Genomic DNA, 18716 nt, shown 5'->3' on the forward strand with positions numbered 1-18716 from the left:
CCATATAATAACAATGATAGTGCTTCACATCAAGGGGCTCATTGAAAGAAGGACAGTGTCCTTCATCGAGAAGGCGAGCCAAACGGGAGGGTGATTTGTAAGAAAAACCCTAAATATGTATGAGCTATACGAAACAGGGAGTCGAGCACCTGTGACTCCCACGTAATCCCTGTAATTAGTAGTGCTAATAGATAAGGTTAGCACCTCTAAAACGACGCAAATTCAGCACCCGCAAGCCTCCTTCAATATCTATTCAATAAAGCCTGACCTTTAATGATGTTGTATAGTAGAGTAAGCAAGCGTGGACTCAATGCTGACGTAGTTAATATTACTGATGTTCGGCTAAGTCCGCCCGCCACCCGAACTTTCGTGGACGCTGTCTCACACAACGAGCTCGCATAGCTCATGTTAACATCGTCATTTCGAAGGCGCGTTTTCAACATAGTAATCATCATTGCGCATATGGTCAATTGCTACATTATGTCAAGTCAATTAAGCTATCGTTAAGCTCGAGCCGTGCAAAATCATCAGTGATGAGGAGGACGTCCTGCAAGTTCCTGGATGCTTCCTCAGCCATCTCCTCCTCTTCCTCCTCCTCATCCAGATCTTCATAACTATCGGCACATAGTACAGCTGATGATGGGTTATCTGTGGGCATGTTGTCAGTAAGCACATCTACAGGGATCACGTCCGGCGCACTGGCGCTCTCTCCCGAACCCATGCGCGCACTGAGACCAGGGAGCAATGTCCCACTGAAACCAGGGAGTGTGGATATATTGTGAAGCCTCTTCAAATGGCGTGCATTGAACCGGCCTCGAGTGTTGCGATGAATGGCGAGTTGATGTGCAAGAGCTGGGCTGCGAAACTTAAGCTGATCCTCACATGTTCGTAAATAGTTGTCCTCGTCTCATATATATGTGACCAGACGGCGTATCTCAACATTGAGACGAGAAATCTCCTCCTGTGCCCGGCACATCTTAAAATAGAGGTCCATTGCACTACGAGCTCCAGGTGTAGCCCAAGGGGTTTGCGAAACATCTGCACGCGTGTTGCGTAGCAGGTCAAAGTCAGATAGGAATGCGTAATCGACAACCTCCTCCCACTTGAGTGTTTGCCGGGGAGGGGACATCGCAGTGGCAACGGTGTTATAAGTGTTGAGTGCGGATCTGATAGCCACCGAGCGCGTCTGTAATGCTTTAGCGATGTGCTTGCGCAATCTATAACCTTGAACAACATAATCAACGCTGGCAAGTGAGGCTTTAACTGACCCTTACCTGTTCCCGCCCTGTTCATTTTGGTAAGTTCAAAAATGCGCGCCACCACCAAACCCTCCAAACGGTCTACTGCCCGTTGGTACTTCCTGTTAGCGACAAGGGTCCTTGCTTTCTGCCACTCTGCATCATCAGGAACCCAGCGCATGATAACCTCCAGTTTACATTCTAGTACTTGCACGAGCTTCAGGCTCCTCTCGTAGTCCTCGACAACATGACGATGTGTACTTTCAGCCTTGCGCGTCGTTCGAACATGGGCGTCATAAGATGCGATGTCGTGGTGGGAATCCATTGAAAACATAGCGGTTGCAGCGTCGAGAGCAATGCTTCATGATAGAGACTTTAGTAGCACAAGATACATATGGTTAAAAAAACTCACCTGCTTGCCTTCAGGTTGACCAACCTTTGCCAATATTCCATTTGCAAAGTCTCTTCTTCGGGCTCATGCGTCAAACCTTTCAGATAGGCCTTTTCTTCGTCCAACCAACGTTCGAACACTCCGTCATCTGCGACTCCAAGATCTCGCATCATGTTCGGTAGCACCGCATTGCCATTTGCTAATATATCCAGGGCTTGTTTGTAGTTGTTGTGAAGAAAATTAGCTAGGGGACGGGTGATGACTGTCAGGGCTCGCGTATGTATGATAGAATAAGTACTTACATAGATTTGCGTATACCTCAAAGTCGTCGTTGTGCTCGAAATACGAGTCGATGGCTTGTTGGCGGTGGAACACGCTGGCGTAACGTAGAGATGATGCAAGGGCGTTTGATTTTGAGAAAGTGCGCTCGCACGTTTCGAGGTCCTCAATTCCGAGGCCTTTAATGTAGGTTGTGAGGGAAAAAAGCTGGCACAAACGTCTGTGCGCATGTCCGTGGAATGCTCCGACCAAGCAAGTGTGATTTAGCGAACGTACGAGCGGACCAAGAGAACTGTTATCAAGGGTAACCTTGAATTGACACCCGATGTCGTAGCCACCACCTAAGCCGTCACCGAAAACGTCCAATAGCCTGGCCACAACGGCCAATGGATACTTTGCGCTGTGAGGGCATCAGTCAAAAATAGAAGAAGAAACAAGTACATTACTTACAGTTCTCCGCTCTGCACCATGTCTGCAATGAGGAGACAAAACCTGTGACGGCAGACAGCTACGAAAACACCCGTTTCATCATATATACCCCAGGCCTTCATTGTCTTCATATCGTCCATGTTTTTCCAACGGCCTTCGCATAAGTTATCCGCTGGTGTACTCTGACGAATGGTTAATAATGGCTACCTAAGGTATATTGATGACTCACCTCGTCACCTGTTGCAGGTGGCAAGTCCCGTGTAAATTGGTCTACGAAAGTGCGAGAAAGGTAGCGGTCGCTGGTGTGTATCTGACCGGTAGGGAGTTCGGACGATATACCAAGAGTGTCGTCATCATCCAGAGATCGCCTGAAGTACTCATTTCAATGAATCGTTGCCAGTCCATAGCGTACAACATCTTGAAGGTCAGCTGTTCCTCGTTAGCTAGTATATATGAGCATGCCGGACACGTGTGTTTGACGCGCCAATCAGGCGAGTCCCGTTGGAGTGCTTTTGCTACCATGGTGGCTACACATCGTCTGATTTCGAGGTATAAGTCAAATGCAATAGAGAATTGTCGTGACAAATGGCGGTGAAATTCGATCTGTATATGTTCAGTGAGTACAGAGGCTGAAAAGTGAGAAAACGCACCCCATGTAGATCAGACATCGTTTTCACAAATGCTTGAACCGAAAGATGAGGGCTCCTAAGGTGTGCGACACGATATAGTTCAAGGGCTTCGGCAGTTATACCCACCACCGGTGATATGGAGAGCAAGGTAGAATACCTTGACGCACAAGTGCAGAAGCAACGGTATTGTCCGTAGAAGATATTTTAAGTATCACTTTCTCAGCAACTGAACATGATGCGCATTAGATAATGTGATCGTCAAACGTGGCAGTGTCACTTACAATAAACATCTACGATAGTCATTGCCCACTCACTACCATCCTCAAGCTCGCCTTTGTGAGATTGATCGAAAAAACTTCGGTGTCCCATCCTCGATTTTTCTAGACTCCAGACAAGGTAAGCGTCAGTCATTGCAGGGATTTGCTTGGTAAAAGCTTCATTCCTGCGCAGGACGCGATCCCGACGAGTGCGATTGTCGACACGTCGTACCCCTCGAGTACCGTCCTGTCTATTTACGACGTTATTATAATGAGCTACTTCATATGAATTTACTAACACTTACATTTTCCAGGTATCGCCCAGTATACCTCTTGCGAGGTCATTGAACTCGCCCCCCGCGTGACTGATGGGGAGCGCTTCAGTACCATTCCAAACATCACCAAAATCGAAGTCTTCTGTGCCTTCCTCGAAGCTAGGATGGAGGGCAGAGTTATCTCTAAGCGCTTCAAGAGCTCGACACTCGTCAACAGTCATTGCTGTAAAAAAAAAGGTAGGTACTTTGGGTTCAATTGTTTCTCCTTTAAATATAAACGACTTGCCTTGTAGACGTGTTTCCCTGCGCTCCCTATAGCTGGCTGCCTGCTGGACCAAAGTCCTGTGCTTGACGATCTTCGAGATGGAGTTGGTGGGAAGTCCATTCTTGTCCCTCGAAGTTCCTATACGCCGGATGGACCTCAGGGACAAGTTGCTGCGAAGTCGACGTTTCCCAGAATCTCCCATATTTTAAAGAGTCTGAGGCGCCAGGTATGTGTGTGATTAACTGCGTGTGTTGTATCGTGACTAATCATTGCACAAGTTTTCAGATAATACTCGGTTCCAACTATCATTGAATACTCACCCGCTCAAATCTACAATGTCACGCAGTTCCTCATCATCCGCTGTCACCCACGATGATCATGTCCAAGACCTGCAACGTTTACTTGAAGGCATGACTCTGTCGGGTACGTAAATCTCTCTCTGCCAAATCGACTACATGTTCATGATCGAGACGTCAGGCTCATCACTAGATACGATTACTTGGAAGCGGAAGACTACCGAAGAGTCCATCACCTTATCTCGATCATCGCAGTCGCACTCCTCCCATAGCAGCCAAGTGACGGTTCTGCCTCGCTATGACGTCCCATTAAATCTATCAGCAAGCTCGTCTACACAAGGATCTTCAAACACAGATCTAGTACAAGCGCCTCTACAGTTTCCCTCCTACATCCCGCCGGTTCCTGATCCTAGCGAGATCCTACCACCACACGGAGGTCTGACACCTGAAGGTTTTTGGGTGATCACAGTCGGGCAGGAAGTGGGGATATTCTATCATTGGTAGGTACAATCAATCATTTACATTAACTTATATTGATCATCATTGAAGGGTTGATGTTGCTGAACGCACAAATTTTGTTAGTGGCAATGTTCAAAAGCGGTATCCTTCATTCCAGAAGGCCCACGAAGTATACACGGTCAAGCATAATGAGGGTAGAGTGCGAGCGGTTCCTTTTCCAGGCGGCCCTTTCTGGCCTTCCAATCTATCGCCAGCATCCCCAACACTATCTTCAGGACTCGGATGATCTGTGGTCCCAAGTTGAGGACTTGGAACAGAGCATCGGCGGCTTCAATATTTAGATACATCCATAGTTCCCTCGCTAGTGTATCTACAGTGCTTGTACTACCACCTTCATGCAATCTAAATGTCGAATGGTTATCAGTGGACATAATTGTTCCGTGTATGTGAGTTTTGCAAGTAGAATAGTTGAACAGAACGAGCGCTATACAAAACAGTGACTTTCATAATCAAATTACAGTATCACTGCGTAAGGACTATATGTATCTCCAAATGAAGCACACTGTAATGCCGGCTGTGCCGGTCAAAGTAGTAGTGCTACATAGTACTGTCGACCTGTCAAATCACACAGAAGAACTTTCGTTCTGCAGAACGAAAGTTCTTCTGTGTGATTTGACAGGTCGACAGTACTATGTAGCACTACTACTTTGACCGGCACAGCCGGCATTACAGTGTGCTTCATTTGGAGATACATATAGTCCTTACGCAGTGATACTGTAATTTGATTATATAGCCACAAAACCTCGTCATATAACTCACAACATGTTTAAAACCACTCAAGGACAACAAACACTAACCTTTGAGATAGTCAAGTAGAAAGAAGTCATCCTATTGTACAATACTCCATAAATTCAAACATGTTCGCCATGTGTGTGCTATGTGTTCGCTACAAATTCGATACATGTGCGTTATGCGTTCGTTATGTTCGTTATGAATTTGATACCTGTGCGCTATGTGTTCGTTATGTTCAATAGTGTGCTTCAGGTTTGGTTTGCGAGGTTGTTCGTTTCAATTCAAATGTGTATAAAGGTACAAATTATAGACAAAAACTATCTACTTTCACCTCAAAGAATTTGACCTGCGAAGTGATGGAGACCAGTAAATCATGTAGTAGAATAGTGTCATGCTTGAGCTGCTCCCTGCAACACGGACAGTTAGTATACACGAGATCCCGGATGTCATCTAGAAGCATCCTCCCTTCCAAAGCATGTTTTCCGCTGTCATCAAGGAACCTTGTGGTCTCTTGTTCCCCGTTAGCCTGTGCGTGCGCGAGTACCTCTTTGTACGTGACATTCCACGTGTCCTCCCATTCCCAACCTTTCCCCCAGTGTCCTGCCATAGTCTGGATTGTTTGCAGTGTTGGATTGTCGCAGGAACAAGGAATGTTATTGTCCATTGTGAGGATAGAATCATCGGCTTCGGGAGTTGAGTGGTGAGAACTAGTAGGGCTGTGAGGTGCGGTTGCACTCGTGACAGGTGCGATTGGATCTAAGTCAGCAAGAAACGTATCAGTTTTTTTGCTGTCATCATGGTCAGTGAGTGCGAGGTGTAGGAGTAACATAAATGCTGTCTCACGTTTTCCGCTTGCTAGAACAAATAATGTAAGTACCCATGGTAAAATTGAGAGTAGGGGCAGTCATGTACTTACAAAGCCATTCGAATACGCGCCTTTGCATTTTGGGCAGCTCGAACGCTGTGGTGGCAGGTGAGCAGGATCCTGGAGTAAAAACACCCATGTTGGACTCACCCTGGCTTAGCAAACCAACGCTCGGTAGCTCTACGCTGGCTTATCCCCCGATTGCTGCGATGAGTCTTGGAATCTCTGTAAGATATGCCAAAATGCCAAAATTGAAGCTTACCATCGTAGTTCGGCGTACAAGGTGAAAGTGTGGAAATCGCCTGAGACTTTGAACCATTAACCCATAATTCATCTTAAGGATCTGGAAGGATAGTGACTCGGACAGTGGCAGATGTAAGATTATGCAATTGCGGAGTACATAGTAGCAAACACTCACCTTGCAGTTACCCGACACTGATGCAACTTGAGCAGCGGTATGGTCATGGTAACGTCTCATTAACTTCTATTTGCTGCCCTAACTCACGTTTGACTCTAGCCTGGCCCTAACGTCTGCATGATTTCCTCCACCTGGCACTTATACTACTGGTACAGGCTCGGGCATTCCTATCAAATCATCCCATATGGTGAGCGCCATACACTAGTGTTTACGGTACTTCTACTAGTACTGCTCCCCCAAGTTCATGATACGACCTTAAGGTTTTCATTTGTTTAATGGTAGTATTTGATCATTGTAACACTGCATTGATACCTTTTTTTTTTCTAGATTTTTGATTGCAATGACACACATCATTTTTGATTGCCATGAATTGCGTATCCGATAACCGTATTTTCGGTCTACGCAAATTCGCTAGTCGCGTCCGCACAACAACGCTTCATCAGACTTTGCCCTTCGCTCACCAACCAACTATGAGCTATATTTTTCCTGACGACGACTTCAACTCCAACACGAATCACATCAATAGCAGTGGGCCTGCTTATTTCATGGGTATGTTCAATGAAAACGACGGTACGGTACTGTCTATGTGCGTTTCCCCAACCTGATGTCGTTTTTAAAGCTGCGGGAACTCTCAAAATTCCAACAACTGACCCTCCTGATGCGTTTGGTGGAAATGCGCGCTCATTTGATGATATCGACTGGGAGGACCTGTCTCTTTACACGATGCCATTGTCAAAGGATGAATTGGAGGCCATCAATACGGGGACCTCGACTCTCGCAGACCCGTCACCTGATGCAGATGAATCTGCGATTCCATCTCGCACGCCATCACCTGAAGGAAACTTAAGGTCAGATCCTCTTCATAATGCAAATTCATCTACCTGGGCAGCACGTAACCCGACCCATGCCACAATCCATCCACGGACCCCACCCCACCGGCTATCAGATGCTCAAAAAGCATCTCGAAAGATTAAGAGGGACCAAAAGACAGAGGCGTCAAAGGACTTACACAATGCTCTAACCATACACCTGGACGGCCACAAAATGAAAATAGATTCCCTCGCGCGTGCTCACAACGTCACTCCCAAGTATATCGACGACTTGATTAGCAATCACACGAAGTTTCACACATCACGCAAGGTCCAGTTGAGTAACGCCCTCGTCCACGCCAAGGCCAAGGAGATGAACTCCGGTAAGTTGAATCATCACTGTCATAAGACTTACAGTCTGATCTGTTGTGATAAGATCAACTTGCCGGCTCTCGATATACCTTAGTCGAGCTACGCAAGATGGTCGACGATGACTCTCGGATTAAAAAACTGACAAAGGACGAAAAGGCTAGTTATATCACGGCTCTCGAGGAGCATCGCAAGCAGAAGGTAGCTAGTGTGCGAGGAAACAATATCGCTGCTGCAAGAGATGTTCTACTCACAACGGAAAGAATTGTCAAAGAGGTATGTTCATGGTCATCAAATGTATTCAATTGACCTCATTTGAATCTTTTTGTATCTCCAAAGCTCAACGACTTACGTGTTCGCACCGGGACCTACGCGACTTTATTTGTTGTTCACGGACACGTCAATGACACCATTCAAAGCTCGATGCATGGTACAGACAATTCAGAAGACTTCTGGGAAGATGTGTACGACCTTCCGATGGCTGACTATCTTCGACAGTATGAACAGTGGGCGTGTACACAAAATCAAAGTAAGTTCGTTTGTCACCCACTTGTTTTTTTATATATTGATAGCAAGTATCCTGCAGATCTAAATGAGCGCGATTCATTAGAACTCGTGCGCAAGCAAGTTCGAAAACTGATTATCCGTGGACTGAGTAAGTAGCAATGTCAACAACATAAATTCACGTGTTTAACCCTTTTCACAGTTTCGGTGACCGGCAAGAAAGATATTGCCATGAACTACAAGAACTACAAGACTGCAGTCGTCGAAACCTATGCTGTCCAGCTGATAGGATGGCCCTCCAGCATTCAGTTCGTCAGTCCTTCCAATATTGGGATTATCAGGCAACATTCGCAAGCTTCGAGACGCTCTCAAAGCTCGAACATGCTACTGGGCTCCCCTTACATCAGCCGAGGTCAAAGCTCACACAGCAGAACTGGACACACGCCGTTCTGCAGGCGAAGTGGTTCGGCAGCCACGCAAAAAGCGTTCCAACGCTGGCGTCTCTCGCAAGCGCAAGCCTTTGCCAATTGCGAACAAAGAGAACGACAGACCCCCCAAGAAGGTAAAAAGGAACTCTGCGGGCCATCATGATGGTCCCAAAAGCGCAGAATTTATTGAGTCGTCTGACGAGGAAGAGGCTGAGGACTCATAGTGTACTCTGCTACCTTTGTTTATATGTTGTACAATATACTACGTTAGCCGTTGTCTCTTCTCGAAAAAGCGCTTGAACGTCCCTCATAATGACCTAGCGCCTTAGTTGTCCATATATATTTGAAAACGCGCCTTCGAAATGACGATGTTAACATGAGCTATGCGAGCTCGTTGTGTGAGACAGCGTCCACGAAAGTTCGGGTGGCGGGCGGACTTAGCCGAACATCAGTAATATTAACTACGTCAGCATTGAGTCCACGCTTGCTTACTCTACTATACAACATCATTAAAGGTCAGGCTTTATTGAATAGATATTGAAGGAGGCTTGCGGGTGCTGAATTTGCGTCGTTTTAGAGGTGCTAACCTTATCTATTAGCACTACTAATTACAGGGATTACGTGGGAGTCACAGGTGGAGTCGAGACGGAAATAAACTTACAAACACCTGTTCATGCTCAGTCAATGACTACCACAGGTTAATGGAATAAAAGAATGTTCACAGCAGTAGCCACTGGCTAGTGCTCACAACTTTTCCATGGGTGCGTTTGCAGAGGAATTCTATTACATGGAGCGAAACGCCCGTGGATGCAATTTGCATTAATGCTATATGTGCCCTTCTGGATGGAGAATATAGCAGTACAGCAGGACACATCATTGTCAGTATCAGTAAGTATCATACACACAAATAAAGCCTTTGGCTATTTTATCCTGAGGAGATGGACAAGCTAGGCGGGCGCGTAACAAACCATAAATTACAAGGAATCTTTAGTACACAGTTTCACAGACAGTTCGACATCAGCAGCAGCGAACTTGCACATCTCGTGGACAAGATACTTGGTGGTGAGGTTGGAACAGCCTCGCATGCTAACACATTTGACTTGAGGAAAGGCTTCAATCCACGAAGCAGATAAGGCCTGGAGCTACAGTTAGTATTCAGGTGTTGAAATAGTACTTTAACAAACACGTACCAATGCATCTCCTGCCGAAGTGGAGCACAAGCCTGCAACGTCCAAAAAGATCCCCAAGTGTTTAACATAGATTGCTGACTGGGCACCTGGGTAAATTATTGCTGAATGGGAATGACTCTGTGGAGGTAGGGAAGGTCGAGGTATCCAACGCTATTGCAATAGCCGACACATTGTAGGATAACAGTAAGGTAGTCAGGTGAAGCATCATGGGCTTGCAACGAGAGAGCAAGGCAGGAGAGGGTGGGTGGTTTTTGGTGACTCTGAATAACTGGGAGGACATGAGACAAAGGGCCATCCAGTGTAGATACCGATAACGCTAAAGGAGGGGTGACTTGAGCGTGTCTTTTGGGTTGGCGACACAGTTTGAGTCGTAGCAGGCGCTTACGCAGGTCTGGAAGGGTACATCATTAAGAAGTCTGATGACTTGTTTCACGTGTGTCAAGAAGCCACCAATGAAGAGGTATGTGTAAATAGAACATCCTGTAAGCCTGTCTAACATTACATAGGTGGAAGTATCGAAGTACTATCTAGATTGTCGTCCTTTGACTCACATTCTTCAATCACGGCCGCCAATGCAGCCAGATTTCAACCCTCTCCCCAAGCCCAAATCTCTTCAAATCAGGGATGAGATAGGAGTTGTGAATCCGGATTCATTTTGCAACATCATCAGTAAAGAAGTCTTTATTATCGGAGGTGCACGGAAGGGCTACCAAGCCACGCTATACCAACTCGCTCATGATACCTGCTCCGTTTCTGTGCATGGGCAAGCGCGCACTACGGTTAAATGTGAGGACGTTGCTACTAGGTGATCACATTGCATATTATTGTATTAATTTTCATTCATGACTATCTAAGATTCAGAATGAGGTTAGACAGTGCAATACTCGAAGGTCTGGACATGATTTCTTTCTGCAAGATGCAGAAGAAATCATATATAATGCTGCCATGTCGAAGCAAGACCCCTCCACCTGATCCCGTAGTCCCATCCAGTTTGTCCAGCCATAACAATTATGATTCGGCAGATAGCCTTTCTGCTGGTGTCAAGACATATGACCCCTGGGTTGCTAATAATGCAGAGGACATTGAGGACACCATCACAGATATGAAGGAGAAGTCTCGAAACGGCAGTGAGTCTCTAATGTAGACTTATTAATGTTTAACTTATTTCATTACAGGCCCGTTACCTTGGTTGATGAACAAGGAGTTTGCGTTGAAGTTGACTCATCATCACGTGGTGCTTAAAGTGTCACCAAGTTTCATGGGGGGCAGACTGCATAATCGCTTCGTATCTACAGCTTGTCCTGACCCATTCTGCGGTGAGAATGGACCCGCTCCTGATGGCTGTATCACAGTATTTTGTACATCCAATGGTGCCGGAGCCATGCTTCAGCACTATCATATCCCTGTCACTGATCTAAGTCCAGCTCCACTGCGCAAAAAAAAACCGAAAGTGTCTCGTCCTGGATGGCGACACTCGTGGTGAGATCATGACTATCGCGAAGTGCAACATGAAGAAGAATACTGTTGAGATTGCGATTACTGCTAGGATTAGCTTCACTTTGCGGTTCGATCAGATATGCCTCGTGGAGGAAAGTAGATTCCAATAGACACTTATATCATACTCTCGCAGACTCCCTGTACTCTACAATATACCCAACATGAATACATGAATACCCAATGAGTGCCTGATGAATGCCCAATGAGTGCCCAATGAGTGCCCACGTCATTTTTCTCATGCTAAAAGTTCACATTTTACGTACCCCATTTTAACTTGCAAAAAATTTGATTATTCTGCAATCAGAAAATGTCCCTAGTTACATGATATTCTGAGGAAAACTTTCCTGCGCTCAAAAGTTTGTGATTTATAGCACTCAAAATGGTACATAAAATGTAGAATTTCACCTGGGATTTTGGTGCACATCCAAATTTTTATCTTTACTGGGTCAAAATGTATTGTAAAAACGCCAACTTTATCACTGACATTTTGAAACCAATCTCACATAGTGGAAAACTCCCAAACCGCCCGCGTGTGAGGCCAGGACATCGAGGCAAATGATATCGAAGGAAGGGTTCGGAAGGGTTTGACAAGGCCGAACCAGAACCAAACTATTCGACAGGACCTAGAACTGAGAACCGTTTTGCGGTCTGATTCTGGCAAACATCAGGAGAAAATAGACGGAAAAAACTTGGTAGGTACCAGAAAGTGCGGGATTTGGCCAGTCTGCATGAGGTCTATAGTACAGACAAGTCACAGACTCCGTGTTGAGGTCTGGGGGACAGGTCTGCCATAGTGTTGCCGCCAGTGTGAGTTGGAATCGAGTTAACATCGACTCAACTCGGAAATTTATGCAACTCATGGCAACTGCCCCATGCCAAGAGGTGTGCAAAAGGGAAATCCCGAACACACAGCTCAACTTTACATAAGCTAAAAAACCTTAATGTACAGCCACTTGAGGTTGCCAGAAGACCGTTCTGAGTTCCTCGATAGTGGCATCAGAACTTACTAGAATTATTCACTGAAGACATAGAGGGGGGGTTTTCCTAGTGTAGAACACATCTTGATAGTCGAATCAATGAAAAATGCGTGTTGAAGGGCGCTGCTCACTAAATCCAGCATTTTGGATGTCATGTGTAAAAACACGTGACTGTCATATTAAGTCGTGTCTAATATCAATAACGCGTACAAGTCCTATGCCCCCTCTGTCCTGTCGGCCCACCAACTCTCATTTGCAAACACACATTCTTATTCATTATGTATTCTAACACTCATCCATCGCATGCAGGCTGGTTCCCATCAATTTACAACACTTCAGCACCCAGCATCAGTAACAACTCATATCATGAAACTTCACAACACAGCTCAGATTGCACATTTCAAACTATTAATGATTCTAATCCATCCGGACATTCTCGCAGTCCTATTATAGATTTCAAAGTGCAACTACAGCCTGAAGACTCAGAACAATACTGTTCAGTATCTCATTGTTCACCTGACATGCTATCTGACTGCTGGGATTCCGATGGATATGCGGATTCTCAAGAGTCAGAAACCCCGCATATACCATCAATCGCCTTATCTGCAGACTTCAACATTAATATAACACTCAAATTCAATACCACTGAGGCACTGTATGATGTATCCAGGGCAAAGGGCCCCGAGGTTGATAGCACCGGTCCGAGATGGACCCTCCGTTGTCCTGACTGTAAGGAATGGTGTCAGACCAGCATACCCTCGGGCCTTATGCTCTGGCATGAATGCCAATTCAGTTCCTTGGTCAGCCATCGAGGCAGAAAGCGATGCATTCAGGCTAAATAACAGACTGAGCAAGCTCAATCGTTATTGTGTTCTGACACCCTTGTCGCTTCCAAGTCTCTTATTACCTCAGATAACAGGTATTTTCATTTCAGCTCTAGCTAATTACTTAATATCATACTTACTACCTTGTTTTTAAGCTCTCTTTCTGCTTCTCCTCACCTTGACAACTGTCCTGGAATCGCTGTTGTCTGGCCAGACAACCTACGTCCATTCCTCATGCTTTTCCCCTGGAGCTGGTATCATGATGGCTCAGATGCTTTGCCTTTTACCATCGATAGCATGCAGCCAAGTGCTCCTCATGCTCGCTCGAAGCATTGCAGCCATGCTCGTTTTCAGGGTTCACCATGTGGCGAGTGTTCTGATGTGCACAGACACATTGTGCACCTTTCTGAAATAGCCCGGGATACCAAGCACCACACTAATTACAAGTTTCTTGGCCTCGGGCACATGCAAGACATCGCAAAGACATATGCTGATCAAATCAAGCAGCTAAAATTGCAGGTACATTTACATAGCTTCTGATAAGTATTTTAACTAACATTGAATAGGAACTCAATCATTCTCACAAGTATATGCGTTTGCTCACCCAATTAGACGACTACAATCGACTACTTATGGCCATATCTAAAAAAGATATCCCACGCATTCACCAAATTGTAGATGTCGCTCTACATCACGGTTCCAGTGTGCAGGAGGTTGTCAACAAGCTTGAGGATGCTCTCGAGGGTGCATACACCCCTCGAGGTTATGGTGCCAACGACTTGGACATCACAACACTTGTTGTTAGGCTTGGCGGGTGCCAGCTCCTTTTTGCACTTCATCAATCGCTTGGTCTCCCTTCTCTCTGTACGCTCCATACTAAGTCCACCTTCACCTCCATCGTACCAACCATTGGCCCAATACGAGACTAACAGTTTGACCAGAATATTCAGAACATCGTCATTCACACACACACACACACTCATCACTTGCATCTTTATGTGGTGTCAGTCTTATGATTGACGAAATCGCCCTTGAAGAGATGGCGGTTCACTTTAGTAAATATAACAAAGTTGGAGGTCTCTGTTAGAAGCATTCTCACACTATAGAACCTGTCCTTCGCACGTATGAGTCTGCCGTGAACATTGCTCAAAAACTTCACGATGGTGAACTTCACCTTGGGAAGGAGCTCACCGTTATAGGTGCATCCTGCTTTGGTGAGGACGAGATATATCCTATTTTGGCGGCACCCACCTGCAAGACTGAAGATGCCACTGATATGGAACATATCCTTTCCCGTGCCATTGGGAGTTGGAATAGGACTGAATTGGTCGGGCCAATCTGGTCATTAGCGACAGACGGTGACGCGACTAGGCATGCTGCTGGTCACAAATTATTCGTCAAGTTTCCACTTCCACTACCTCCTGAATCACCCTTGTATGGCACACTTGTCAACTTGCAGGGCCTCAATCTCTTCACCAGTGAAGGTGAAATTATGCTTGATTTTGACTTCAAGCATATCTTCAAACATAAGTATTTTTTTCTGTTATGAACTGACATGTATTTATTTGAATCTAGGCATTTGTACACTTATTCAGGCACCTGGGGGAATTGTCATAAACAATGGCCGTGTCATTAATTCGATGATGCTTGCACGCTATCTGGTATGGTTGCCTGCGTATGACGAGGCAGCAGTGACAAAGCTCCTTCACCCTGACGGCCCCCAAGATGTCCCCCGTGCCGTTGAACTCATGCTGGCTATCATTGAGTTCTCACAATCTCAATGTCATGTCTTGAATGACTCATTTTCCCTCGACATCAATGCTTGTGCCGACCTTATTTCAATTTCTCTCCTCAGCATGCTACTTGAATCAATTCTTACTCCTTTCATCAACGTCTCTCTCTCTCTCTCTCTCTCTGAGCAGTTCCAATACCTAAGATGCACACTTAGCTTATGCATTCTTTCATGCTCATTGGCGCTCATTCATGTCTTATCAGCTATATTACGACACTCAAACCATGGTAAAGAATGCCGCCTTCTCTCTTTCCAAACAACAGTCACTGGATCTGTGTGCTTGCTTCTACCTTGGCGATGTTGGGGATGACCAACTTGAGATTCTCTTTGGTCACACACATATGATCGGGGGGCACAACACTGCATGCTTTTATTCTCAAGCTATTGACTGTCTCGGTGCTGCCAAGGACATCAATGGTGTTTTTAAACACCATCCAGAGCTCGATCCAGGTCATTGGCATCTCAAACTCATGTGCCACAAGGGAGTTGATCATATCAACCGAGAGATTTGGAAGGGTGACATTGTTGTCAACAGATGCGACCTTCCATTGGCATGGCGCAATGGTCGTGATTCTGCACTTTCCATTCTTATCACATCGCAACTGGATCTGGTCCATTATTCCTTCTGGTCCATTCTTCCTTCAGTGACCATTTCAACAACCCTGATGTCGACATGCTGCGTCCATTCGGACAAAATAAGTACTTTGGCATCACAATGGAAGAGGAACTCGAAGACCCGAGCCACATACCACCAGAACTTCCTCCTGTCATGCGCTCACCACCCTCACAATTTTTGGAAACTATCTTGTCAAATGAAGATGGTGATATGCTTCAGCTAGATGAGTCTGATGGACGTGAAGAAGAAGACGAGATCATGCTAACCTTTCAAGAGGTGCTGATCAATGAGTCTCCTACTGACGCTCCTTCTCAGCCTTCCAGTGAACCCCCTCCTGTAGACACACTTTCACTGCCATTGCCGCATGGCCCAGGGATATGCCCAGATGACTATCTACTATATGGTGGATGCTGGATCCAGAAGCAAACTGTATGTCGGCTCATAATCAACAAAGACTGGTCAACAAATGAATTGATATGTCGGCAGGATGGATCACAGACCAGAACTTATTCCTTGTTGGGGATATCTTTCTGGCCATCCTTCGCTCTGGCCATAACCTTTCCATTGAAGTCCTTTGCTCTACATCAGCAACCCTTAATGGTATATCTCCTGCATCTATCAATGTTGCTATCAGGAAATCTTTGCGCTCTACTGCGAAGATCACAGAACAGCTCCTGAGTATCATTCCAACTGACACTTCATCTGATGCCGCTCAGATGTTCTTGTGGGACAAGGGATATATCACCACTTGGTCAGTCATCCAAGGAACATCTGACTCTACAGCGCATGTGATTGTTGTCACTGTTCCCGGCGCTCTTGTGGAACCCATAAATCCTGAACCAACCTTCCTTCATCTACGTGAGGGCATCAATAGCGATGCATTTTCTCAAGTCAATGGTGGCCAAAGCACTTGGCAGATCCCTCAAGATGCCTTGCAAGCTGCCTGTGATCTTATCTGGGCAAAAGCTGTTGAGGTGGACTTATTGCTTGAGTCTATTGCTTCTGTTATGCCATTAGATGTGAAGTCCTTCCCTTATCAGTCCTCCAATGGTAAATATTGCTTACTTTGATGTTATGTATTGTCTCTGACAATTCTCTTATATCTCAGGGAGTGTCGCTATTTTTTCGGTTGAGGCAATCAGCCTATTGGTAGCATCAAAAGGAGAGCGTGTTGTGACGTGTCCACTTTGTGAAGCCAAGGTACCAGACATGCGCTGTCATATGGGGTAACACATCCTTTGCGCATTGTGCAATACACCTGAGGTCATTGATTTGAAAGAAAAGGTATGTACTTTTAATACTATTTATTCACAATGCTGGTTATTCTCAATAGGTTAAAGAGACATATCTGTGTGGATTCTGTGGGCACTCAGGATGGTCCGAGTGTGCCATCACAATCACCGTTACTGCGAGCAGTGCACCTACCTGGATGACACAATGTACATATCAGCATGCCTTCAGATACAGAGCCGTCAACAACAGATTGAAAAACAAGCCTTGCCGAAACCTCCCTCTCAAGTGCACACTGTGCCATCCAGTACTCCCTCCCAAGCCTGGAAGATTTTCACGAAAGGTACCTGTCCTCGCCATTGAAGCTATCTGGTGCTACAACATGCTGGAGCATATTATGAAAGAGCATGATGAATATTCAGTTCCTGGAGGAGATCAGAGGGTGTCGAGCTGCCTGCACACATCCGCAATGATATGACACTGATTGAACTCGAGCAGAGCACCTTGCACATCCCAAAGGAGCGCTGGATCACCCCACCAAGTGTTTTGTCTGGGTCGGACAAGGAGAATGTCCCTGCATCAAGTTCCAAATGCTCTTTGACTGCATCTACTGGCTACAAGGCTGCTAAACGCTCTTGTACTTTTGCTTAATGTTCTTTTGTATTCCATTGTCGTGCACCCGCATTGTTCCCTCACAATTTGCTTGCAATCAATCATTGTTTTTGCCTTGTGCTTGTTCTTTGTCTGGATGAAAATGATTGAGCGGTTACCATATTTGGTTAAATTGGTGTTACTGTCACTGTGACAGAGGGGTGGGGGGGGGCCTCCGAAGTTGCGACAGGTGTATATCATATATTGCAAATTTGCACTGCGAGTTGGTGATTGACATATTGAGAAGACTTTCCCATAATCTTGCCGACTGTAGCTCGAGTATTTCATGCAATCTTGAGCACTTCTCCAGTGCTTTACACCTCACCATTATACCTTGTCAATATGTCTGCCCTACTTACTTTGTCGGTCCATAAAAAATCAAAAAATTTCTACTTTTTTACACATGAGTTCTTTACTACCATGTACATGCCCATAAGTCTTGCACTCATTGTTTTCACACATGGTGCTAATTGTGATTAGGATGTGGAACGAGTATATCCACTCTCATACAAAGTCACCCTCAACATCTTACCCATACAGGCTTCCTCCGTACCTCTGCCAAATATAGCTATTTATGTGCCAATAAATTTGACTTGCTAAACCAGAAAGAGATAGATCTGAGCCCGTTGATTGGTGGATTTAATTCCCGAACAACATCTGAACTCGCTTTTGCACTGGTGTGTAACTCAATATAACTCGAATCATTTACTTGTTCAAGTTCACTAGCACCGCATCACACCGCGTCGACTTGCAGCAACACTAGTCTGCCAGCAGTTGTCCGGAAAGTGCTGGGAAGTCTATGTTTGTCTGCCCGCTGTATCATGTCATAATTTAGTGCATCAGTAAATTCACACATTCCTTGTTTGGCTTTTCCGCCACTTGCCATTACTTAATTTCCCACAAGAAGTGGATAAGTCGCTCGCAAGGACAGTAGAAACCACTTGCTGCAAGTCGCCACAAGTTCAACAAGTAGATCCCTCCTCTTGTTTTGCACTTTTTCATACTTGCCTCACACTTATTTTATACTTATTTTGTACTTATGCTCACTTAGTAATTCATAAAAAACTGCATTTCAAGCAAAATTTCAAGCAAAGCAATTGTACTAATATAGAGGGAGAGTAAGCATAACAGTCTGAAACTATAGTACTAGTAGTAGCCCTAGTAGTACTCTGCTTGTCTCTAACTCTTTCTCTCTCCTCCTCTCGTCCTTTTCTCATCTTCGGTGTCCTGGTGTCG

General features: G+C 45.4%; 6 protein-coding genes across 6 annotated transcripts; 4 read left to right on the forward strand and 2 right to left on the reverse strand.

The window, feature by feature from the left end:
* Positions 1-478: 478 nt before the first annotated feature.
* F5891DRAFT_1131377 (uncharacterized protein) lies at positions 479-3719 on the reverse strand (the record flags this gene model as incomplete). Its single annotated transcript, XM_041364658.1, has 14 exons — positions 479-648; positions 700-901; positions 923-1224; positions 1275-1498; positions 1525-1611; positions 1651-1873; positions 1932-2308; positions 2359-2519; positions 2567-2705; positions 2750-2940; positions 2988-3073; positions 3124-3184; positions 3255-3474; positions 3529-3719. 14 exons carry the CDS (start codon positions 3717-3719, stop codon positions 479-481), a joined length of 2634 nt encoding a protein of 877 aa, XP_041218735.1.
* A 739-nt stretch (positions 3720-4458) lies between these two features.
* F5891DRAFT_912917 (uncharacterized protein) lies at positions 4459-4765 on the forward strand (the record flags this gene model as incomplete). The annotated part of the gene is made up of 2 exons (XM_041373654.1): positions 4459-4559; positions 4609-4765. Coding segments are annotated over 2 exons (258 nt in total), but the record flags the coding sequence as incomplete, so codon positions are not given.
* An 849-nt stretch (positions 4766-5614) lies between these two features.
* F5891DRAFT_1196791 (uncharacterized protein) lies at positions 5615-6314 on the reverse strand (the record flags this gene model as incomplete). Its single annotated transcript, XM_041368362.1, has 2 exons — positions 5615-6165; positions 6227-6314. The coding sequence occupies 2 exons, from the start codon at positions 6312-6314 to the stop codon at positions 5615-5617; spliced, it is 639 nt and encodes a 212-aa protein (XP_041218737.1).
* Positions 6315-6958: 644 nt separating this feature from the next.
* Positions 6959-8927, forward strand: F5891DRAFT_986152 (uncharacterized protein; the record flags this gene model as incomplete). The annotated part of the gene is made up of 7 exons (XM_041377703.1): positions 6959-7142; positions 7213-7785; positions 7839-8047; positions 8111-8300; positions 8358-8426; positions 8478-8591; positions 8617-8927. 7 exons carry the CDS (start codon positions 6959-6961, stop codon positions 8925-8927), a joined length of 1650 nt encoding a protein of 549 aa, XP_041218738.1.
* A 1172-nt stretch (positions 8928-10099) lies between these two features.
* On the forward strand, positions 10100-11376 carry F5891DRAFT_986153 (uncharacterized protein; the record flags this gene model as incomplete). Its single annotated transcript, XM_041377704.1, has 5 exons — positions 10100-10133; positions 10283-10353; positions 10400-10698; positions 10755-11020; positions 11069-11376. 5 exons carry the CDS (start codon positions 10100-10102, stop codon positions 11374-11376), a joined length of 978 nt encoding a protein of 325 aa, XP_041218739.1.
* Positions 11377-13488: 2112 nt separating this feature from the next.
* Positions 13489-14740, forward strand: F5891DRAFT_1131378 (uncharacterized protein; the record flags this gene model as incomplete). Its single annotated transcript, XM_041364659.1, has 5 exons — positions 13489-13710; positions 13758-14090; positions 14124-14147; positions 14279-14532; positions 14563-14740. 5 exons carry the CDS (start codon positions 13489-13491, stop codon positions 14738-14740), a joined length of 1011 nt encoding a protein of 336 aa, XP_041218740.1.
* Positions 14741-18716: the final 3976 nt, after the last annotated feature.

The sequence above is a fragment of the Suillus fuscotomentosus genome (genome assembly GCF_016647785.1).
Source record: "Suillus fuscotomentosus strain FC203 chromosome Unknown F5891scaffold_107, whole genome shotgun sequence".
NCBI lineage: Eukaryota > Fungi > Basidiomycota > Agaricomycetes > Boletales > Suillaceae > Suillus > Suillus fuscotomentosus.